Source organism: Gadus macrocephalus, chromosome 19 (assembly GCF_031168955.1).
Source record: "Gadus macrocephalus chromosome 19, ASM3116895v1".
Taxonomy (NCBI): domain Eukaryota; kingdom Metazoa; phylum Chordata; class Actinopteri; order Gadiformes; family Gadidae; genus Gadus; species Gadus macrocephalus.
The window spans coordinates 13,700,642-13,725,835 of record NC_082400.1 but is presented as its reverse complement, the minus strand read 5'-3'; the positions used below and the strand labels follow the sequence as shown (position 1 = coordinate 13,725,835).

General features: G+C 47.3%; 2 protein-coding genes across 2 annotated transcripts in view; one reads left to right on the top strand and one right to left on the bottom strand.

The window, feature by feature from the left end:
* lin7a (lin-7 homolog A (C. elegans)) overlaps positions 1-15,535 on the bottom strand; it is a 36,886-nt gene extending 21,351 nt beyond the window's left edge. The window contains 2 exon segments of the mRNA XM_060038005.1: positions 877-995; positions 15,394-15,535. Coding sequence (XP_059893988.1) covers positions 877-995; positions 15,394-15,430 — 156 coding nt within the window. The 5' untranslated portion in view covers positions 15,431-15,535.
* Positions 15,536-18,504: 2,969 nt separating this feature from the next.
* Positions 18,505-25,194, top strand: part of acss3 (acyl-CoA synthetase short chain family member 3) — a 32,494-nt gene continuing 25,804 nt past the window's right edge. Inside the window, exons 1-6 of the mRNA XM_060037906.1 lie at positions 18,505-19,136; positions 20,443-20,587; positions 20,959-21,147; positions 22,547-22,681; positions 23,704-23,844; positions 25,121-25,194. The exon at positions 25,121-25,194 is cut by the window's right edge and continues 7 nt beyond it. Of these exons, the coding sequence (XP_059893889.1) occupies positions 18,718-19,136; positions 20,443-20,587; positions 20,959-21,147; positions 22,547-22,681; positions 23,704-23,844; positions 25,121-25,194 (1,103 nt within the window). The 5' untranslated portion in view covers positions 18,505-18,717. The remainder of the gene's footprint in view (positions 19,137-20,442; positions 20,588-20,958; positions 21,148-22,546; positions 22,682-23,703; positions 23,845-25,120) is intronic.

Here is a 25,194-nt window from a genome sequence, read left to right as displayed (position 1 = left end):
CCTCTGAAAACGAGGGTCTCTGTGAAGTGCTTCCAGGGGGCTTAGAGCTGTTCATCGTGAAGTTTAATAGTTGTCCTTGATACCTCCTGCTTGTGTTGTAACGACCGGTTGGTCAGCGCTGGTGGGATGATCCTAATACCTGTGGAGCCAAACCTTTTCATGTGAATACGAAAGAACCTACTCGAAACAAAATTAAACGTCAAAATGCCTCAACCCCAAAATACTTAAGAGTCTGTTTTTATTCTCCTCACTAATGAACAGTATTTTGGGCAGAACTTGGTAACGTCAGCTTTGGGCGAGTGAAGGTTTAACACTATGCTTACAAGCACATAGCAGTCAGTGATTTTGGCATACTGCCTTTTCCATACAATGTATTGGTAAATGGTAAATGGTCTGCATTTATACAGTCACCAGTGTAACCAGTGGCGACTCAAAGCGCTTTACAATATTGCCCAACATTCACCCATTCATGCAGACAACGGCGGTGTCTACCATGCAAAGAGATAGCCAGTTCGTTGGGAGCAGTCAGGGTGAGGCGGCTTGCTCAGAGACACTTCAAAACTCAGCTAGGAGCTATGTCCTAGCTGGGACATACTACTTGGACATACTATTCCCCATACTGGGTCATACTACTCTTCTTTTCTAGGATACTTAATAGCATGGTAGCATGTGTTTCGGAACGCAGGGACAGTGTCACTCGAACATGAATCAAGCTTGTTGTGGATACCAGGCCCAGCTGTGAATAGTGGAGAAAACTCAATGACGTGTTGAATTCCGCTGGGATTGATTTCTCGTCCTTCTCCTCGTCCTCCCTTCCTTCCTGTTCCTCCTCATTAAGACGCGTTGTCCCGTCCGTCAAGCCGGGCGCCAACTCACCTCCCGGATGGCGGTACAGAACTCGCTCTGCAGGACCTTCTTCAGGGACTGCAGCTTGTGGCCCGGAACGTCGCCGGACTCCTGCAGCTTCTCCAGCAGCTCGATTGCCCGCGCGATGTCTGGTAGAGAGACATAGAGAGAGAGGGGAAGTTAAGCTGTGCTAGCATTTTGCTATCTAGCTATGACTGGGAGAGAGACAAAGGGGACGTTAAGCTGTGCTAGCATGTTGTAGCTAGCAAAAAGAGAGAGAGAGAGAGAGCGAGAGAGAGAGGTGCCAAGGTTATATGAACATCCTTACTGTACCAACAGCAATATGTTTTTTCTCTTTCTTCTGACAAATGTACTTAATGTAAGTTGCTTTGGGTAGATAAAAGTGTCTGCTAAATGCCCCAAATGTAGAACTAGAGAAAACAGCGAAAAGGAAGAGAAGGAACTGAACTGTGGAACTGAGAATGGGGAGAGAGCGAGAAAGGAGAACGAGGGCGAGTTAGAGGGAGGAAGAGAGCAATAAAGACACAGAGAGAGCAAGAGAGATAAGACACACCGTGAAATGAAAAATTGACTTTTTAACCTCGTAGGCCGATTCCCAGTCCCATCCTTCACCTGTCCAACCGAGTTTGCCTCCAACGCTGACAACCATCTTTTTATTTTGGCTGAAATTCTAATAAACCTCCCATCTGACCTGTTCGAATCATAAAGGATCAGAATCAGATTCCTCTTTTATTGTGTGCCATACTCATATAATATTTAACGTTTTGAACGCCATTTTAAATTGTATTCACGTGGGACGTAAGATACACTCTGGTTGTATTTTTTTAAGGACTTTGTTTAAAGACTTCGGTTCAAGATGTCCGTTTCACGTTGGTTTAGTTGGAACTTCATTCACCCAAATCCCCCAACACAAAATACTTCAGTCTGCCAGATTTTATTTGATCAATGTCCATATAATCAAACACTATCACTGACGGCAGCTGTTTCTCATCTGATTGGAGACCTGGCAGTTTTGAAATTTGATTGGTTACTCTCATTGACTAACGTTATTTACTATGCAGTTGCTTCTTGCATTCACACAGTCTATAGTCCTCTTTTGTGAGTATGTTCACTCCGCACGGTTCAGACTATAGACTCCAGTTCGCAAAAAAGAAAAGAAATCGATATCGCGATACAGAACACACTGCGAGCAGGAAAGAAAGACAATAACTAAAGAATGGAGGAGATGTGGGTCTGCGATCTCAGGACAAATCGATGGGCCGGATGCAAGGTTGAGGCTAGGTTAGAGATATAGAGAGATGGAGGGATGGAGGGGAGAGGGAGAGAGGGGGAGACATAGAGAAAGAAGGAGGGAGAGAGAGACTGGTTGGGGAAGAAATATAGAGAGAGAGTGGGAGAGACTGAGATGGGGGAGTAATGGAGAGAGAGGGAGAGAGAGACTGAGCGAGCGGAAGGAAAGAGAGAGGGAGACAAAGAGAGAGAGAGTTGGAGAGAGACTGAGATGAGGGAGTAATAGAGAGAGAGAGACTGAGGGAGGGAGAGTGAGGGAATAGATGAGAAAAGAGAGATCCACAACAGAGCAGACTTGTTTGTATACGCTCAAAGCAAGAGAGAGGGAGACAAAGAGAAGAGTGGGAGAGAGACTGAGGGAGGGAGGGAGGGAGGGAGGGAGAGTGAGGGAATAGATAAGGAAAGAGAGATCCACACAGCAGACTTGTTTGTATTCGCTCAATGCTACGCATGAGAAAGTGTGAGAACAGCAAAGTCAAGGTGTTATCTGTTCTGTGTCGATGGGGTGTGTGTGTGTGTGTGTGTGTGTGTGTGTGTGTGTGTGTGTGTGTGTGTGTGTGTGTGTGTTTGTGGTGAGGGGTGTGGTTTTCAAGGTATCCATTATGCTGGGGGGGTGTAGTCGACCCTGACTTTAAGGTCTATCTCTCTCTCTCTCTCTCTCTCTCTCTCTCTCTCTCTCTCTCTCTCGTTCTCTCTCTCTCGTTCTCTCTCTCTCTCTCTCTCTCTCGTTCTCTCTCTCTCTCTCTCTCTCTCTCTCTCTCTCGTTCTCTCTCTCTCTCTCTCTCTCTCTCTCTCTCTCTCTCTCTCTCTCTCTCTCTCTCTCTCTCTCTCTCTCTCTCTCTCTCTCTCTACTTCTCTCTCTCATTCTCTCTCTCTCTCCTTTTAAATTCAGCAGTGAGCTCGCAGGCTGCTGATTAATCCACCGCCGTCAGACTCTGCGGGGGGTCTCGTAAAAAGCCGAACTCCCAGAACCCACTTGGTGGATGCGTTCACACTTTACTATTTGGCGCTATAAATGGAAACTTTGTTCTGAGGAAACCTGTTATGGTGATGATTATGCATTTGGGATTGAGTAATAAATTTGAACAAGAGATGCGAACAGCTTTTTACGGCGGAGGCTTTCGCCTAACTACATTTGAAAGTCGTTACTTTTTTATAACGGTGCGTTTATATTTTTTGGAGAGCCCGAGGCTTTTCAGAGTAAGAGCGTGATTTCTAATAGCGACGTTAACTCATAATATGTTTCATTCCCTGGCAGTCAACAATGTGCACGAATAGTTGTTAGTCATACAACTTTATTAACATGGACCTCTTTATTGAATTACTATAATAATGGAATGAAAAGAATTCCGCTGCTCCATCCGATTTTACCAGCGCTTCATTGGAATGAAACAACTTATTTCTGATTGGACGTTGTGTGAAGGAAGGTCAAACTATTCACTAAGTATTTACGCGTTCTACTTAAATATATACGACCTGATCAACAGCAAAACCGCATAATAACACAAAATAGGGTACAACATGAAGAGGACGTTTACAGTGTGCAGTACATTCAGTGTACAGTACATCCACCTAGAAGATATGTTCCAAAAACACTTTTTCACTTCTCGCACACCTCCGCACACTCCAACCCCCTCTACGAAACCAGCTCAAACCGGTTGCGGTGTTCCACCAGCAGATCTGCTTTGCTCATTTCCCAGCGTTTTCGTTTACATGACTGCATGCCTTCTCCTTACTTGCTCACAGGTCAAACGGATCGATGCCTGCAACACAAACACTTCAGCACCCACGCACCGACGCTGAGGGGAGCAGGAAAAGCTTTTAGGTGTGCAGTCTTGCCGGGCCAAAAGTACAGAGAGTAGTGCTCTGTTTGTTGATTCAGTATACCTGCGCAGCCATCCCCAACGCCCATGGCCTGAGCAATGCAGGCATCCTCGAGCAAGAGGCCCTGAACCTCATACCCGTCTCCCAGCGCCTCGCCTCTGAATTCACAGTAAGAGGCTCTGGATCACAGCGTCTGATCAATGGATAAATGGCATTTTATGCAGCACTTTTCTAACCAGTGGCCAGTCAAAGCGCTTTACAACATGGCCTAACGTTCACCCATTCATGCACGCACCGACGGCGGTGTCGACCATGCAAGGCGACAGCCAGCTCGTCAGGAGCAGTTAGAGGTGTCTTGCTCAGGATCACCTCGATCCTCGGCTAGGAGGAGCCGGAGATAGAACTAGCTCTACCTCCTGAATATGATAAAATATTAACAATACTGTTTTACAACATAAAAAAAAGCTAAAAGGGTACGTTCCCCATTTGTACGCTTTCATTCGTGTTTCAGTTTGTTTGTTTGTTTGTAAAGACAATAAAGCTCGCACCTCAACAATCCGTCATCTGACCCAGTTCTGCCTTGAACCCGCCACAATAAAAGCGTGGTGTGCATTGTTTGTCGTAGCCTGAAAATTGCTGTCTCATTACTGATATCAAGATTTGTGGTGACTGCAGGCGGGAAGCAGGCCAGTAATGGTTGTTGTTGGCACGGGCGTGGGACAATCCCTGTGGGTTGTCATGATAATGCTGCTCAGCCATGAATCACTCTCGCAGCCCTCTGTAGTGGCCGGAGTGTAGTGTCTGAAGTGGGGGCCAGTGTTGCAGATACTACAAAATAAAAGCGCTGTGTGTGGTTTGTTTGCTTTGATCCACGTTGGGGATGATTTGTTACGTATGCAAGTCACGCGCGCTCAAAGAGTAACTCACCATCAGCCAATATGGAAGAGAGGCCAATATAGAACAGTGATATTAAATCAGATAAAACATATCTGTATATCCAGAGGCTTTTATATCGGGCCATTTATAATTATTGATGTTATTAAAACTGGGTGTGCAGAAGCCTTCAAAGGATAGCTCTTAGTACTAGTACACAGTATCGATTACCAGTGCGACACAGGCCTAGTGAGTCCAGTACAATCCAAAGGATGCCTCATAGTACTAGTATACAGTACACAGTACCAGTACGACAAAGGCCTATTGAATCCAGTATAATCTGAAGGAATCATGCCAATGATCTGTGTTTAAAGGGATAACACCACGTAGTACTATTCCACATTGTTTCTGCTTGGAACAATGTCAGAAAAACAAAGCTTCTTGCAATCCAGTGGCTCTATTAGAAACGATGGGTGTACGCTACTATAATTTGTGGCTGTTCTCCTCATCCACAACTGGAGGTCACTTGGACTAACCTTATGCTAAATGACAAAAGGTAAATGTCAAAACAAGCCATACAACTATTGAATCATGTAAAAACGGCTTTGCAGCTTTAGACGAAGAAGCAAGAAGACTCACGCAGTCAGGGCTACTCTCGCTATTTAGTCTCTTATCCAAAGCGACTTCAGATACAAGTCATTGAGGAGAAGGTGAGAGGCTTAAGCCATACTGCTCAAGGATGCCTTGAAATGGTAAATGGACTGCATTTATACAGCGCTTTCCTATCCATTGGCCACTCAAAGTGCTTTACAATATCACCTAACATTCAACCCTTCATGCACATATTCACACGCCGACGGCGGTGTCAACCATGCAAGGCGACATCCAGCTCATCGGGAGCATTTAGGGTTAGGTGCCTTGCTCAGGGACACCTCGAACACTCAACGCTAGTGTCGAAGTCGTCTAACCAAATGCTTCCCCTTTAAGGGTCAACTGCAGACATGGGCATCACCCCAGGTCCTGGCTGACCATGTCTCGCTTTGACCATCCCCTGCCTTACATTTCAGACACAATCCTGAGACAGAGACCTTGACTCCCACACCTCATCTCTGGCACACCCACAACACACAACAGACACCTTAGGGGTAATCTACTTTGCCTCGGGAGTCAAAAGTCCCCTTCACCTTGGGTTCAGACGTAAACAATGTCAGCCGGCGGGAGGTTTGGAGTTATGGTTCGCGCTCCACCAGCCACACAGCCTCTGTGGGAGCGGCGATGGGAGACTCCTTCTCATTAGACAGCAGGCCATGCATCACAGATCTCTTCACCGCTGAATGTCTCCTCCCGCGACTCGTTAGCTGCTGGCTCGTTAGCCGCATCTCCTTTAGCCTCATCAAGGCAGCGGCTGACTTCAGAGCTCAGGAACTTGATTTTTAGAGGAAAGTTAAATATCACCGTTTTTTCTTTTTTTTTTAGCAGTAGTTTCTAAACTTGGGGTCCCCTGATTTGCATTTGGGGGAGCCGGAGATTGCTGATTGAAGTAATAAGTATTTGATGGTTCATTTTAGCAAACATTTGCTTTTAAAAGGGCTCATAAATGTCTTTTTTATGATGCATAGAAAATAGATAATGATTCCTAGCCAAGAGCAAACTACTACTAATCACTTAGACTTTAGTAGAGAGATGCGATTACAATCACCAGGACATTGATATCCCCGGCATATGTTGATTTGGTATAACAATTGGTGTGGAAGCAGATGCATCGAGAGTTACAGTTTAAGTTGGGGTTCCAAACTTCCTCAGTGCTAGAAATAGTCAAAAATCTCATTAATGAGCAGCTAAGGGGTGAGGCATAGACATTGGCTGTCTGGGTTTTGAACACAGAACTCAATTGTGCCTCAAACGCGCTGAACTATCCAGCCCCAAGGCCACCATCCTCCACCACATGGAAAAATTACAATTGTAAAGTGAAAAACGTATTGATAATGATAATTCAAAAATAATAACAGTAATGCCAGCCAGAGCCGAAGGCAAAGCACGGTCGGGGCCCCTACTTCACGTCACTTTTTGATCCCTAAATTACACCGCTGGTACGAAAAAAGCGACCATTGTGTGACAGCGTAATTGCGAGTATCTGCCGGTTAATAGGCAGTAATGTGCGGTAATAATATGTGTCCTGCGCTCTGGCGACGGCGTGTGCCCGTTGGCGCGCGGCCGCGAGATCTTCTTCCCGCAGTTCATTTATACATACAATGTTTAATCTCGCGCCGTCTTTGAGGAGAGCAAGAGGTGGAGTTTCCTGGCGATCCGTCTTCATCTGATATGACACTGCTCGGATGTATCATAAAACGCTGTAGTCTCGGGCTCAATGCAAATCAGGCTGATGAAACGCTTGATATGAATATCGGTCTGTGGTGTTTTTGTTCAAGCACGCAAGCGCAATTAACCTTTAGGTTCCGGGAAAGTGCTGTTTTTCAGGTGCATGCAAATACTCCCTTGGTTGGAACGACCAAAAACTTTGCAAAAGTTTTTGGTCATTATGAGTTTGGTAAATGTTTTCTTCAGGTCCAAAACGTCTGATCTTCATGGTCTGTGAAGCTAGAGCGAAGCAAGAAGAAAAAAATAAAAACACAGCCGTAGAGCTCACAGTAGGGGACTGGACCCCATGGTGGAAAAGCTTCCTAAACTCAGTTATGCAGTCAAACGGCAAATTACATTACACCCTATATGGGAGGAAGGGAGGGAGAGGGAGAGAGACAGCGAGAACCCTGCCTGTGCTGAACAAACCAAGCAAACATTGTTATTTTCCACAGATACTGGACCATCAGAAGCTGAACCTGACCGGTAAGCTTCAGGGGTGGATAAAAGTTAAAAGCATGCAAACATACCTTTTACACTTTCATGTCTATAACTTCAACTCATCGTACGATGTTATGTAATTCTTGCCTCAAAAGTCATTGACATTCAGGGTAAATCTTACTCTGCTAGTTCGCTAGAGACTCGATTCTCTAGGCCAAGAACCATCTTTGTTGATGTAACAAAGGGAGTGAACCTATCACAGGCCTAGATGTAAATCTTTTGTATTTATGTAACATATTTAAAGTTACTTCGGAAGAGAAGGGGACAGGTTCAAGGTGTGTTTGATCATTAAAAGTAGTCTCTGAGAGGCGAAATGTATCTTTGCCAAGAGGAGATTTGCTTTAGGATACGATATGGTATAATCACTGAATGTGAATTTGTGGAGATAAGGAAAATCCATCTGATAGCCTGTATCCTGGCGGCATGTGGCTCAGGAGGTAGAGCGGGTTGGCAGGTAACTGGAAGGTTGCTAGTTCGAGTGTCAGGGTGTCCCTGAGCAAGAAACCTCACCCTGACTGCTCCGGACGAGCTGGCTGTGGCCTTGCGTGGCTGACACCGCCGTCTGTGTGTGAATGTGAGCATGAATAGGTGAATGTTAGGCAATATTGTTAAGCGCTTTGAATGGCAGATGGTTAGAAAAGCGCTGTCCCAAAAAAATAAAAAAATCCCTGGAGCATCGTGATTCGTGGCCATGATGGTGTTTTTGAAATTATTCTGCGATTCCCCATGAATGGCTTAACAGCCATTCTGGGTACCGTACTGTGCCTTCTGGGGAACTTCCGGCTATGTTCCATCGAGTCCTGACTCAAGATATACATTCAAACCTGGAACACTCAATCTAGGACCACCACCGCTGTGGTGGAATCATCCAGGACGTTTCTAGAAAAAAATAATGAAAAAGCTTGCCATGCAATCACAAGAAATGTAATTTGCTCCGATATAATACCCAGACTCCCCTGGCATAATTTCCCACTGGCTACACAGCAGCTACAGATGTTTGAAACATCTGTGACGTTTCTATCCACCTCGCTGAATATAACTCCTGTGAAACAAACCTTTCCAGCCATTCCGCTTTGATAGCGAACGACTGCTTTTAAACTGACACACTGCGTGTGATGCTAGGTCTGCCTGCGTACGTCGTAGTGCAGCTAGTCAGCTAGCTCCACACATCCATGTTCTGACTGATGTTTGGAGCGAAGCTCCACACATCCATGTTCTGACTGATGTTTGGAGCTAAGCTCCACACATTCATGTTCTGACTGATGTGTGTAGCTAGTTATCTAGCTCCCCATATTCATGCTCTGACTGATGTGTGGAGCTATTTAGCTAGCTCCACACATTCATGCTCTGACTGATGTGTGGAGCTATTTAGCTAGCTTCACAGCTAGTTAGCTCGCACCACACACTCATGTTCTGACTGATGTAGGAGAAAGCCGTAGCGATGCATCGTGCACTTTACTTCTGGATGGAGATGTATTGTTGTCATCTCACACTTCACCGGACAACTATAAGCTGTTTACCGAAGGTCCTTGTGACCATACTGATAACAATCATCATCAAATAAGACGGATTGATTCACTACAGAAAGGGGATTCAGGACGTTGATGATGATTATCATGATGATGATGAGGATGATGATGATCATGATGATGATGATGATGATGATGATGATGGAGGCAGATGTGATGCTAGTCTAAACAAACAAGCCTTAAATGTTATTTGGGGCACAAACTGTTTTGCACACAGCAGCCTTTGAGGTTGCATCTTGATATACAGTGAGAGTCTAACGGGGTTGGCGTAACAACATGTCAGGAGTCATGGCAACGAACATGCATTCTTTTTGTGCTCTCCATGCAAGTCTTTGTGTTAGCCTTCGTGCTATGTGCTAGTCTCTGTGCTAGCATTTGCGACAGTCCTTGTGATAGCCTTTGCACTCATCTTCGTGCTATCCTGTGTGATAGTCTTTGTGCTAACTCGCTATGTTCTAGCAATATGGTGTATATTCTAGTCTTTGTGCTAGCCTATGTGTTGGCATTTGTGCTAGCATTCTGCTAACCAATATTTTAGACTTCATGCTAGCCTTCTGCTTGTCCATGTGCTAGTCTTTGTGCTAGCCTTTTCGCTGGCCTCCACGCTAGCCTTCATTCTATCCCATAATTTAGTCATGCTACCCAACACTTCTGCTAGTGTTGGGGCTGGCCTTCCTGCTAGCCTTCTGCTAGCCTTGGTGCTGTCCTCCTTGCTAGCCCTCGTCCCCACATGCTCCCAGCCATGATGGCGATCGCTCTCAGCACAAGGCTATTGGCTAACAAAAGGTCGCCCTCATCCTTCAATAAACGAGCAAAATGTCAGGCCGCTGAGCGATGTTTCCGGGGGCAGATTACAACGAGGGGCATCAGCGACCTGACAAGAGGTTTGAGCTATTGCTTTGGAAGCGGTGTGTGCCGCGCCGGGCAGCGGTCCAGCCCCTAAGTGTAATGAGATCACTAATAATCATAAAAGGCTGTGATCCATCAAGAGCGTTTTAATGTAAAACGACAAGGTGTATATGGACACGGTCAGAATCGTCAACATCGGTCGTCAAACACGCGTGTGAAACACACACGTCGTGAAAATCAATGACCTTTAACAAGTCTATCACTCGCGTAATTTGCCTCATGGGCCTTGATACACACGGAGAGAGTGTGTATCCCTTTCCCCCTTTTTATACTCATGAGGACTAATGAGGACCATAAGGGCTGAGTGGAGCCACACGCAGAGTGTGGATGGATGGACGGCAGATGAACCACAGCAGAAGGCTGCCCTGAGGAGACCTCCTCGCCGCGGGACGTGACACAACTCCAATCACCGCTGACCCGGAAACCTCCGACCACGACTCGGAAAAGAGAAGAAGAAAAAGAGAGAGGTTCCGGAGCTGTTTTCGGCGGGCTTTAATGGGGCCCACACACCGCCCAGACAAAACCAAACCAACCGCCAACTGCCTTTCTCCGAACCACACCGTTGCCTCTCATCTGACCCGTCTGGCAGAAAAGTTGCATCGAAACACACCGCGGAGACTACCGCCAACTGCACAGTAGTGTGTACTTTCTGTGCTCGCGTCGCGAGATGCAGTAAGTCTGCTGAACATCGGGTGGTGCTAGTATCGTGGCACTTCGCCCCTCACACACACCACGATGATCCGCCGGACACAACCGATCATAGCGTTCAATGGCTCCAATCCTCAGATCTCCCAACGCTCTCAGACTTGCATGTTGTAGCGCACCGGACACGGTCCGCGTGGTTTCAAAAGCTTTGAACACAGCTGAACACACGTTTCAGATGGCCAACGGTTGGGCCAGTCTGTTCCACACTTGAATGGGCATCGGAGAGAGATTTAATGTTTGTTTTTATTATTCCTACAAACGCTGCTTTATATAAACTGCTCAGATTAGGCCCTGCTGGATTAAGCTGTGATCTCCTCATTACCGTTTTATTCATCTATTTATTGATCTTTTTTTTCCTTTTTTTTAACGGATGATTCATTTCTTTGAAAGAGAGAGAGACTAATGGTTCGTGCAGGAGACTGCTGGACTTTCAAGTCAGACAGAAACCGAATCTTCTCTCTTCCAGCTCGCTTCCCCCCCCCCCCCCCCCCCCCAGACAAGATTAATTGGCTGGAGAGAGAGAGAGAGAGAGAGAGAGAGAGAGAGAGAGAGAGAGAGAGAGAGAGAGAGAGAGAGAGAGATGCACTTGCTGAACTGTATACATTCCCTTTGAGGCTCCCTGCTAGTGTATTACTTTCTCTATTTAGTTATTTAGCAAATTCTTTTATCCTAAGCGACTGACTGTGGATTCAGATACATGTCATTAAGGAGTAGGTAGGGGTAAGACAGTAATGAGACAGGTCATTAAGGAATCTAGGGGTTAGATGCTACCGATTCAGGTCATTAAGGAACAAGTAGGGGTTAGGTAATCTTGCTTAAGGGTGCCTAAAGTTTGACAGTGGATGTTGGGGATAGATGTTCTGGCTGGCACCCTCTCCTGCCCCTGATGATGGGGTTTAATCAGCGCTCAGAGGCCATATAAACTGAAACGATGATGACAAGAGGAAGATGGCTCGGTCACTAAACAGCCAGCCAGCTACAATCTCTCTCTGGCAAAATAAATCAAGAGTTGAAACGCTTTTGATCATTCCCTGAAGTGGAGGGGAGAGGCTAGGGGGCCAGACAGCGTTTTGTCAGAAAAGAAACACTTTGAGCGGGAAAGTTTGAACGCTGACAGCTCGTCCAAGTTTCCCGTGCCTACGTTTGGTTTGACACCTCGACATTCTCCGTTGGACGGGCGAAGTCAGCCCGACCGGCCCTCGACGGGACCAATTAGAAACACCTCCCCCCCAGTTCCCAGTATGTTCATGTCCATCAGTCGGCATGAAGTTAAATCGAGTAAAACACTGACTTGTTCACTGCCTGTAATTTTCTCAACAGGGACTTTTGGCATTTCATTAAAGCGGTGAATAAAAACACAGGACTTTAATGCCTGTGCGTCTTTAATAATAAAGGTAATAATGGAAGAAAATAAAACCAAATGTAAAATGTGAGATGCATGAAGCATCTCATGCATGTGAAACGATTTGCAACCTGCAATAATGTGACTGGTATCTCCAAAGACATACAAGCTCTGTTTTTTACAAGAAGGAACATTTAAAAACTCCTTAAGCAATGCTCCCATTGGACGGCCGACACATAAGCAACGCCCATCAGCCTATCACAACTCTCTCATCTCCAAAACAATAGTGCGGGGAGACAGGAAACGTACGCTGGCTGTGTGCTGACCTCCAACGAAGCTGGCCGGCAAAACCACTTCCTTTAAACCCAATGCCAGGGGGGACTCTCTTTAGTTTCTGGGAGATGGATATTAATCAACTCCCAGCCGAATACATTTACATTTACATTTAGGGAATTAACGGACGCTTTTATCCAGCGCGACTTACAATGAGTACATTTGTCAGAAGAAAGAGAAACAATAAATCGCTGACGATGCAGAAAGGATGTTCATAGAAGCTAGAGCCAAGCACTCACAATCGCTAGGTTAACCCATTCCCTGCATACAACAAAGATGACTAGGATAAGATGCTACCCGATGCTAAGCACTATTTTCAAGTGCAAGGATGTTCAACATAAAATAAGTGTGTACATTAAGTGCCAGGAGGTACAACATACAATAAGTACGTAAGAGGGCTGTGTGTGTGTGTGTGTGTGTGTGTGTGTGTGTGTGTGTGTGTGTGTGTGTGTGTGTGTGTGTGTGTGTGTGTGTGTGGGGGGGGGGGGGGGGGTAAGGGGATTGGCTATGACGAATCTAAGGGAGCTCAGAAGTCTAGATTCTCTAGACTTCGCCCTTTAGTTTCTTGGAGATGGGTATTCATCAACTCCCAGTCGAATCCCGGGATTGATCCCACCGTAGCCTTTCCCCCCGTCCTCACTGAGTGAGTGCCTCTGACGTATCTGAATCCACTGATGTGCCTTGAATTCACTGCTTGTCTGCCAAATGACCAAACAGCAAACGGATTTGTGGCCGCAGGGGCGGCGTGCTTGACGATTCCAGCTCGCGAACGCTATGGTTATTTACTGTACTACTCGTCGCCGTAATGGTGGTAAACACCTGTGTGGCGCCTGAGTGAGTCACATAAATACAGGTTCTCGAGTCACGACTAAATAATAGCCTTTAGTAATGGTCCATGTTCCGCATCTGCTCAGCGACCACTGCTATTGGACGAAAGAACAAACTCACTGTGTGCGTGTTCAATTAAACAAATCTGGAAAGAAATGTTCCTGCTGCAACAGACACAACAAAACAGAGGAATGAAAGTATGATTCTAAACACATAGGCCGGATAGGAGTCCTACTCCCGAAAGAGAGGGACTGGGTTTGATTCCCCGATGTCCACAGCCAGCTGTAGGTATCCTTGAGCAAAAGGCCCAATATCCCTGCTCACTAATGACATATATCTGACTTCACTGTGAATCCTTTCTGACAAGACCATCTGCTGATGAATAGTCAAATAAATAGAAACATAACAGGTCAACAACAAGACAACAGAAAGAGGAGAACGCAAAATAGCAACAGGCAGTTGAATTCCTTGTGGACAAAGATGTCATCTATTGAAGACGAACAGAGATGATCGAATTGATTAGCTTCCTGAAAATCGGATGTAAATCCTTTGTGCATGGTACAATCCGGGCCCAAGGCCAGATAGATACTCCTACATAGGCTCAGGGTTTGAAAACAAGCTTGCCACAAAGTCATCCCACCAGCTAAATTCAAAGTAAACAAACAATTTCCGTTCTGAATCTGCAGTTTACAGTTTAGAATTCCAAGAAATTCAAGTAACATACAAGTAACAGCTCAAGTAAAATACATGGTTCATATTCAATTTCATTTGAGATGATTTCATATTCAGTCTTTGATCGTCGGTAATGACGTTGGTAATAATCGTCGGTAATGACGCTGTTTTCATTGGCGTTGCCAATGAAAACAGAAAGTTTAGGGAGGACTTAGGAGGAATCAGAATGGTGGCCCAGTACTGTGCAACCCATCACTGTCAGAGAACATATTGATGTTTGAGTTCAAAGGGCCAGTCAACCATCGAATGAGTTACAACAGTCTTATAAGTATATCACCTCTGTGTTTCCTCACCAACCACCTGTGGGGGTGATTATATTAGTATATTCCTCTCTGGTTACTCCTAAACCATCGCTACCCTACGAGCGGAAATGCCTGAGGTGGCTCTCATGTTTCTCTATTTCTGACAGCAACTCCCACGTCCGATGAGATGCATAAAGATAACAGCCAAACCACTTTTAGCTCCCGAATAAACACGTCTAAAACGAGAGACACATCGCTCAGTAGGTGATGATTGTGGAAATATTTTGCATAACACGATACCTGCCTTAAATGTCAACCACGTGACCTTCAACGAGCGCAGAACATCCGTGTCGTTATGAGGAGAAGGAGACGAAACAGCTTTATATAATTTGGTCTGCAGGTTTGCTCTTGCGTGCATGTAGAACCACAACAGGTAGGAAGAGTGGGAACCATCGCTATGAGGTGAATGTCCTGTTATCTGGGGTCATCAAGCTGCCCCCCCCCCCCCCCCACACACACACACACACACACACACACACACACACACACACACACACACACACACACACACACACACACACACGCACACACTCATTCTGATATTATTAAAACGGATCTAGAGTATTGACTCTATGAAGAAGCGGTGCTACGGGGATTGCGTCCTACAAACCATCATACTAATGATAGACTACACTGGGAATCCGGTCGCTTGCATCATTTGACTCCAAAACAAACGCGCAATTAATTTGTTTCACTGACTTGCCCAGTAAACAAACAAACAAACAAACGAACACCAAAAGAGCTGCGCATTGAGAGAGAGAATCTCTCCATCCGTCGCAAGTTGCCTTTTTTCTGAAACACCAGGCAACAGACGAAAACGCATCCAGCAGCGCGACATCGCGTTCCCTCCACTCGAAACACGCTCAGCATCCAGACGTCGGACAGCAGAGCCACTCGGGAAACGAAGGGAGGGAGGGATGTAGGGGAGGAAGTTTATTTTGGGGGAGCGATGATTTGGAGAAGGAGCGAAGAAGAAATCGCCAAAGACGGCGCGCCTTACCTCGATCCAGAGTGAGCGGTTGGACTACCGTCGCCATGGCTGCTTGTATCACCGGAGACGGAGCAACGACTACGAGGGGGGGAAGCGAGATGCAGCATCAGAGGCGCGTCTCCCGCCCACCGCGCGCGCGTCGAGCGAACGGGTCGCGCTCGGCGTCTGTGGGCGTGGCTGAGCTGCAGCATCAGAGGCGCGTCTCCCGCCCGCCCTCCCGCCCGCGCGTGGTGGGCGGGGCGGCGAGATGAGGAGGCTCAAAACCTGCGCCACACACACACACACACACACACACACACACACACACACACACACACACACACACACACACACACACACACACACACACACACACACACACACACACACACACACACACACACACACATCCCTCTGTTGTTTTGATAGTTATTTGCTTTTGTTTCTGACCGGATGAGGGTTTGCTATGCTATGGTAATGATGATGACATGTTACACGCACGCTTGTTGGCGTGTTTGCTTTGTGCCGTGCGTTGCGCGTCAATGTGCCAAAATGCGCAGGACCGCTTCATCCATCATGTGATAACGACGCGCCGATACACACGTTCAGGGGTGGGGAACGATTCATCAGCTCCATCGCTTTCAATTAACCTTTTTTTTTTAACGTGCGCTATTAAATATGAGACATAACCCTTTCATGTCTTCATCTTTTTTTTGGTGCATATTCCAACCCGTTTCATCGTTAATGCTGTGGACGCTCACTCAGTGATGACCTTCTATTCCACTGGGCGCACTACGGCTGTTTCATGAACGCCTCTCTTATGTGCTGGTGTGTATGTGAGGCCGGGGAGGCAAACCGACCACCTGGGAGGAAGAAGGTCCAGGTGAAAGCAGGACTGTTGTATATAGGTGTCAGAACACGCACACACACGCACGCACACACACACACACACACACACACACACACACACACACACACACACACACACACACACACACACACACACACACACACACACACACACACACACACACACACACACACACATTCACAATAACATCAACAACACATTAGTTCTACATTAGAAATAATTAGAAATTGAAATTGCTACGCATCGTCTCGTCTGCAAGACGAGAAATGCTCATTTGGGAATCCGCTCTTTGGGGCGGTTGTGTGTGACACAATTTCCGCCATCGTGGAATAATTAGGAGAAAGCAGCGGGGAGCAGCAAACTAATTTATTATAATTTCCTTCCCTACTTGGTTCGACTATAGAGTCATAGCTGAACACAAACATCGTGATCAGCGACGGACTCGTTCGTATTTCCCCCTCCAGGTATACAGGTGATCAGCCGAACATGTTCCTAATCTGTTCCCTGCCGACTTCTGATCTCAAACCGCTTTCAAAAACCCCGCACACGTCAACGCAATGCGCCCAGGCGGCACCGCGCACCGGCGCCCCGCACATTCCCAGCCCAGCTGTGTCCAGATGTAGGAGGGTGAGAGCCGAGGGGGATGAGAGAGAGAGGGGGGAGAGAGCCAAGGGGGATGAAAGAGAGAGAGAGAGAGAGAGAGAGAGAGAGAGAGAGAGAGAGAGAGAGAGAGAGAGAGAGAGAGAGAGAGAGAGAGAGAGAGAGAGAGAGAGAAGAGAGAGAGAGGGGGGGGGAGAGAGCCAAGGGGGATGAAAGAGAGAGAGAGAGAGAGAGAGAGAGAGAGAGAGAGAGAGAGAGAGAGAGAGAGAGAGAGAGAGAGAGAGAGAGAGAGAGAGAGAGAGACGGTTTAGAGTGGAGGAGGAGGCTGGAGAGAAAGAGGACACGGGGGGATTACGCACCGCTGTCCATATGGGCCACAGCAGCAGAGTGGCAGACCCGGGAGCCGGCCTCTGGTTTGGGTATAAAGAGGACGGATTAGGCCCTATGGGCTCTTAAGCTCTGGGAGCGAATTGATTTGTGAAAGGCCTACAACACTGGAGAAAGGGGAAACACACAGAAACTGTAGGAAGCTCGTCTGAGAAGGAGATACCTTCTGAATAGTAAATGCGTTGTCTTGCAAAGCTCTGATTTTAGACTTCCTGTAGGTCTGCAAATTGAATCATTTAAACACAATAAACGGTTCAATCTTAGCCCACACAGTATGCCAGTTTATCTTTTTGCAAAGACGTGTGCAATGTGCATGGATAGTTCACTTGCATTGGGTTTTCTGTTACTCTTTTTCTTTTTACTATTTTCCAACGTTGTAAATAAATGGAGAAAAACAACAGAACAAAACAGCCAAGGAAACAATTAATACAAACAATATGACTAAAGCCCTACTGTAGGAGTTTGGATCCTGTTCCCTGATTGCTCATGTCATGGGAAGCAGGTCCCTCGGGATTCGAACCCTGGACCCTGAAGTCTTTAATCTGAACCATTTGATCGGGCGGTTGCTGCCCCCTGCAGGAAGGGGACGGAAATTCTCTGGGTCGCCACAGTTAGGAGTTCTGAATGTATGGATGTACATATGATGTATATATTGTATCGGCTTCAATTTTTGATTAGATGGATTTGAAATGAAAATGTCTTAGTCATAATAGACCGGTTTTTTTTTTATGTTATGCGTTGATTATAAATCCAACATCATCCTCCAAAGCTCATGAAACGGTTGGCGACAAGCAGTATGTGTGCATTATTGCACCACCACAATGCATGTTTATGTTTTAAATCATAATTAACATTTTGAGAGTTTCCACTGAAAACTCGAGGAAAATAATAATTAGCATGTAAATGATGCCTCATTTAGTTCCACATTCCCCCACAGGGAAGAGCATTCTGTTTCAAACAGCTTTTATTATGGAGACTAATGAACAGTTCTCCTGGGAGGAGTGAGAATAATCCACTCATTTCCAAAGTTTTAATAGCCAAAAGCCAAATAAATTGTAAATAAAACTGTTCTACATAACATAGCCCACCGGCACACATCCAGAATAACCTTCCAGTAAAATAAACACTTGTTGTTGTGGACTCCACAAGACTTCTGCTTGTTATTGGTGGAACTCTATGGGGAGAGGGGGGGGGTTATATATATGAGAGAGAGAGAGAGAGAGAGAGAGAGAGAGAGAGAGAGAGAGAGAGAGAGAGAGAGAGAGAGAGAGAGAGAGAGAGAGACTTGCTGAACTGTATACAATGGTCCTTCCAGAGACGGGAGGCCCCTGCTGGGTTGGTTCAAGGTTCGCAGTATTGTAACACACACATTCCTCAGCCTCCCTCTCAAGAAATACGCGAGACCTAGTTGACCTGTGAGGAACTGCTCGGGGGGAAACGTCAGGGTGCAGGAGACTTCTGGGCCAGGACGTAAACGACCTTAAACTCCACACAAAATGCGCCTATTGCGCGACCGACAACTGGGCTTCATCAACGGCGTGTTTTCCAAACTGAGGCCGCATGGGGAAGGAGGAATGTGGTGCAGAAGTTACGGGAGCGGGGTTCTCAACAGTGCGTGGAGCGAAACGCTCATACCAAGGAAACAGACGGTATCAGGGACGACATGGGCTCGCTGTGCAGCGAACCGGGAGCTGAACACAACCTGGTGCGTTTCCCTCAGAGGACCGAAGAACAATTTAGTGCAGCAGCAGCTGCAGTCCTGCAGGCAGTACACGTCCAACGCCGCGTACCACGAAGCCTTCGCGGCAGCCCGACATAAGCCGGAGGAGTTCTGGGGCGAAGCGGCCCAGGACGTGTCGTGGTTTGAACCTTGTGAGAAGACCTTTCATGTCGACGATCCAGTGTTTCCGAATTGGTGAGTGAGTTGGAGAGTTCATATCCGATGCCATTCGGTTTTGCGCACTCTTCCCGCCCCCCCCACCTCCACCCTAAATCTCTCGTCACCCCCTACCCACTGACATTTTGGTAGGCCTACACTGCTTTTTAAATCCATGCTACACTGTTGCCAGTATGCAGTGTGTCTCTAGTCATTGCGTAATGGCATGTTCTCCTCTGGAAAGACAACCTCTCATTGCATTCAACGTTTTTTATTTTTTAAGAAGCGACATGTCCAGACTTGGGGTGGGAATCACAGGGTGCCTAACTTTGAAAACAATATGACAGTGTCTTTATTCATGGTCCAGACTGAGTTTTTAATAAAAGGAAAAAATAAGAATATATAGGCCTATATATATATATATATATATATATATATATATATATATATATATATATATATATATATAGATAGATATTTTTCCAACACTTATGCCGCGTTTCCACTGCAGGGTGCGGTACGGTTCGGTTCGCCTCAGTCCGGTAGGGAGGGTGCGGTATAGCCCAGCTCAGTTCCGAGGTCGCGTTTCCACCGCCGACAGTACCCTTTATGGTAGGCCGGATGTCGATCGCCGCGGCAGCTACGTAAACAACGTCTTCCTCCCCAAGAATGCGGAGGAACGTCTCCACCTTCTTGTTCGCCCTAGCAAGCGTTTTACGTGACATGTTCATTGTAAAGAATAATACCTCGAGGCTACTGTTTGTTTGTTTTTATCCCCACGTCGCCCGGAAGTGACGATTCTGTCGAACAATCAACGGAGGGGGTGTGTAGGTCGAAATTTCTGGCACCCTTTCAGGCGTCTCAGTACCCCAACGGAGGAGTAATGAAGACGAGGGAAAAACGAGTACGGCTCAGTCCGGGTCACGCCCACTTTTGGCGGTGGAAACGCAATCCGTACCGCACCTTTACGAACCAAACAGTACCGCACCCTGCAGTGGAAACGCGCCATTAGTCAAGGCTGACTGCAAAATACGAATACAGGTAAACCAAAGATGGGCCGACCCACCCCGCTGGTCTTGAACTTGAAGGACACATCTAATGAGCTGCTAGGCCTGATGCCCCGCACACACACGCCTCACACACACAGCGAGACCCCCAGACGCCATCTGTGGTGTCTGGGCCCTCAGCCTCCACGTCGTGAGACGAATCACAAACACTTTGACTTGTTAAAGGCGGATCGCGTCTCCGATATGATTACTTTGGGGGCGGGGGGGGGGGGTTACAGGTCTACTTCTGTCATCTGTCATTGAGACGCGGTGAGGTTAATTGGGATACCTCCCGACAGGTTCCCGGGGGGGAAGCTGAATATGTGCCACAACGCCGTGGACCGCCACGTGGAGAGCGGGCGGGGAGACCAGCCCGCCATCATATATGACAGCCCGGTGTCCGGGACCAAGGAAGTCACCACCTTCAGGGAGCTCCAGGAGCAGGTAAACAAACGCACCTCTCAAGAGGAAATATGCTAACTTTCGGCTACTTGGACGCCCTGCTCCTTAATCACGTGTATCTAAATTCAATGTAAGCTACTTTCAACCAAAACCTCCCTCCTCATGATAGGATATCTGATGTCAGACTGGGCAGGATAGCGGCTGTTGTTAGACTCCCAGCCGAAAGGCACTGGGTTTGATCCCCCACGTCCCCAACCTGTAGGCATCCTTGAGCAAGAATAACCTGTACCTGCTCCTTAATCACTTGTAGCTAAATTGAATGTAATTTGCCTTTCACCAAAAAGCGTCATTTCCCTGTTTCATTACTGTTGACCTTTAACCTTTGACCCGGCGGGTGTGTGTGTGGGGTGTAGGTGTCGCGGCTGGCGGGGGTCCTGGCGAGGCATGGCGTGGGGACGGGGGACCTGGTGGTGATCTACATGCCCATGGTGCCCGAGGCTATGGTCACCATGTTGGCCTGCGCCCGTCTGGGAGCCCCCCACAGCCTCATATTCGGGGGCTTCGCCTCCAAGGAGCTGTCGGTCCGCATCGACCACGCCAAGGTGCAGGCTCGCACGGCCGTCTGTCTTTGTGGCTCTCTGTGGTTTGTTTATGTCTGTTTGTAGTTTATTTTCGGTCTGTTGTCTTTCTTTGTCTGCCTGTCTGTCTCTAGTGGACCTCTGTCTATAGTTTAATCTGTCTCTGTCCTGATCATCCACTTAACAAAGGTGTCTGACTTGTGTCTGTTCATATGCGGAGTGGATCACATTCTCTGCCCTGTAGCTTGACTTCAACGGTTAAAGGGCTCATTCACACCATATATGGAAAAAACACCAGTTCAACCATTCATTCGAATAGGGTTTGTGCTTTTAAGCTGCGGCGTTGAGGACCACACGATGCCCTGCTGCGTTGTCCAATCACATAACCCGGCATCTGACCCGAAGAACCTTGTTTACCATGTAATGTTACCATTCCACTGTTAACAAGCAACTTTTTAGGTTGGAAGAGTGGCTGATGGCGGCTGTGTTTTCCTCTCCAGAGTTGTAGATCCCTGCCATGAGGGAGGAGGGGTTAAAGTTCACCACATGACGTCACACAAATTGGCCACGATCCCGCCCACATCGCCGCAGCACTCAGCGTTAATCGGCGCTCAGCCTGATTCAGTGTGAACGAAACCCAAACCCCTCCGGAAACACTTTGAAGGGGCTTGAATTCCTGCCAAAAGCTTCTGTGTTGTTTTTCCCAAACACTTCAGTAAAACTAGCGGAGGGTTTTAAACGCACACCCAGGGGACTCTGTTCACCATACCCTCAAGATGAAATGTGAACGGTCTTATTTAAGCATAAGAAGCTCAACATTAAGCCTGGGCCGAGCTATTTTTGTACCGTGTGACATTGCTGGCCTTCTCTTCCGATTTATTGGATCGTCCTTGTCGTGCAGGCCTTTGTTTTAGAGTACTAAATATTTTATAGCGAATGTGGCCCATATTAAAGTACACCATTAACCATTACTCTGCACGGTTCTTTTCTGTCCCTGTGTGGAACCAGGCTTAGACTGGACCACCACGGACCCACTCTTTAGACCAGGGGTGCTCAAATGGGGGTACGCGTACCCCTAGGGGTACTTTGAAGGACTGCAGGGGGTAAATGGTTGATAAATGAATGGGATTCACCTCTACATGCTCTGACCCTCCCCTGGCCTTGTGCTTCTTTTTTTGGGGAGAAATTTGCCAACAGTTGCATGAAGCACAGGCCCACTAACTTGTGAGGATTGGCCAATTTTTTTACGTTCATGTTTGCACTGCCAGATAGAACGCACAGACATTATTCACGTTCATTTAATTTATTTTTCTCCCAAAAAGGTTTTGACCGGCGAAGGGGGTACTTTGATAAAAATATCTTAGAGAAAATGTTAAGAGAACCACTGCTTTAGACGCTGAATGTGTCGTCCCTCCGCCCCCAGCCCAAGATGATCGTGACGGCGTCGTTCGGCCTGGAGCCAGGCCGGAGGGTGGAGTACATCCCCCTGGTGGAGAAGGCCCTGGAGCTCAGCTCCCACCAGCCCGCCCACGTCCTCATCTACAACCGGCCCGACATGGTGAGCCCGCCGGGGACTGTTGTGTGTCGTTGTACGTCCTGGAACTTAATGTACGCACTTATTGTAGTTGTCCTTAAAAATGGTATTTGGTTATGTAGCATCTTATCCTATCTTTGTTGTGTACGGGGAATGGGTTAACCTAGCGAATGTTAGTGCTTGGCACTTGGTTCTATGAACATCCTTACTGTACCGATATATTGTTTCTCTTTCTTCTGATCAATGTACTTTTTGTAAGTTGCTTTTGATAGAAGCGTCTATTAAATGTAAATGGACCCCGACGTCCACTGCCCTCCCAGCTGGGGTACCACCGTATGAAGACCACACGCTAATGCCGATCACAAAGGATTCTTCCTTCTTCATCTGGTCAATCGTGGTATCACGTCCCGTTGATTTAAGCCAAAAAGATCCAAAATGGCGTGCCTATTAGCTGAGTCTTTCCAAATTGCGTACAAACCAAGGAGAACCGCGGTTCGAGACCGCCGAGATTTGAGCATAGAAGTGTGTGCGCTGCCGGGGGAAGCCAGGCTGAGCTGCATACATTAGCTCCATGCTGGAGTACAGTGACAGCCAGCTGACATCTGCATACACTACGCAGTGTGTGTGTGTGTGTGTGTGTGTGTGTGTGTGTGTGTGTGTGTGTGTGTGTGTGTGTGTGTGTGTGTGTGTGTGTGTGTGTGTGTGTGTGTGTGTGTGTGTGTGTGTGTGTGTGTGTGTGTGTGTGAGTGTGTGTGTTTACAGGATGTTTGCAGTTGACTTTATTCCCATATGCAGCACATATTATTTTTTTTTATAAATATTGTATTCATAAATGTCCAATTTTAAATAAAGATTCTGTGACATCTCCCCCCCCCCCACTCCTCCCTGACTTGCTCTGTAGCTGCTTGCAAAAAAATGCAATCTGAAAGTATGAGGGGAAACTTTTCACAACTGATCCCATGGCAGATCAGACGTGGAGAGCAGTGCTGGGCTCCCTTTAGGATCAGGTGTTTGCTGAACCCAGGTAATGGTGCGTTTCTCCTCAGGAGAGGGTCTCCATGAGGCCGGGGCTGTCTCTGGACTGGGACGAGGAGATGGCCCGCGCCCAGCCCCACGACTGTGTGCCCGTCCCGTCCAACCATCCCCTGTACGTCCTCTACACCTCCGGGACCACCGGCACCCCCAAGGTACAGCTCTCTCTCTTCTATCGGGCGTGCCCAAGCTCCGCGCTGAACCCCTCACCCCCCTTGTGACTCTTTATTCATCTCTGGTCTGTCTCACACGCTCGCGCTCTGTCTGTTGTTGGTTCTTTTCTTCTCTCCCTTTCCCTCTCTCTGTCTAGTTGGTTCCTTTTTTATTAATTTAAATCCCACCCTCTCGCTCTCTGTCTCTTCGTTCTGCCTTCCTTTCTGCCACCCTCTCTCTCTTCTTCTGTATTGTTTCTTTCCTTCTCTGACCCTCACCCTCTCTCTTTCTCTCCTTTCTTTGTCATTCTCTCACTCACCCTCTCTCTGTCTTTCTGTTGTTTGATCTTTATGTCTGTCTGCCTTTTCTTTCTTTCTCTTACCCCCTCTCCACCTCTTGTTCTTTACTTCTTTCTTTCTCTCACTCTCACCCTCTCTGCGCCTGTTTCCCTCTCTTGTTTCCGTTCTCTCTTTCTACAGAAACACACAGTAGCAACGTTTATCCCTTATCTGTCTCCCTCGGTCTCTCCATCGTCCTTCGAAAGACGCCAATTCCAACAAACGTTGTCACCCGTTACGTTTAATGTGTTTGCTTTGTTATCCCCTGCTTGTGTTTCCGCTTTATCTTATCGCTCTCGCTCGCCCTGTAATTCTCTCGCTCGCTCTCGCTCTCTCTCTCTCTCGCCCACTCTCCATCTCTGTTTGGATAAAGCCGGTTACAAGCATTACACGCTTATCTAAAAACAGTCGTAGCGTTCAGGCGACCAGCCCTCCTACCAGTCGATATCGAACTGTCCACGTATCGAGCGGAGGGGAACTGCTTCTGGACATGCACATCCTGTCCTCTGACCGCTACATTCTGTTCTTTACCTCACACCCAGCACCTCCACATAAATTTCCCTACGCATTGAGCCAGCCCCAGCGAGCAAGGGGCTCTCGAGCTAGAGATAGGAATGATCAGGAGAAATGGCCCCCAGGGGCGCATTCCAACGCAATCACCCTCTCAGCCCGTTTCTGGAGCGGATGGCATTTTTTATCCCCCCCCCCCTCCCCCCTTATGGTGTAATTAACACCCAACCGACGGTAGGAATCACTCTCTGTGTGTTCTATGGTAAGTGTGTTTTCGTTGGGGAAAACCACTTGATTCTTCCATCGCACCAACGACTAGCAAGACAATTTTCCCTTAAGTGCAACTTGACTTGTGTTTTTTGTTTGACTTGGCTTTGTTGCCTAGCAACACCCCGTTTGATCCCGCCCGCCCCCTCTCTCTCGTCTCCAGGGGATCGTGAGGGACACTGCGGGCTACGCCGTGATGCTGAGGTGGACCATGGCCAACATCTACGGCCTCCGACC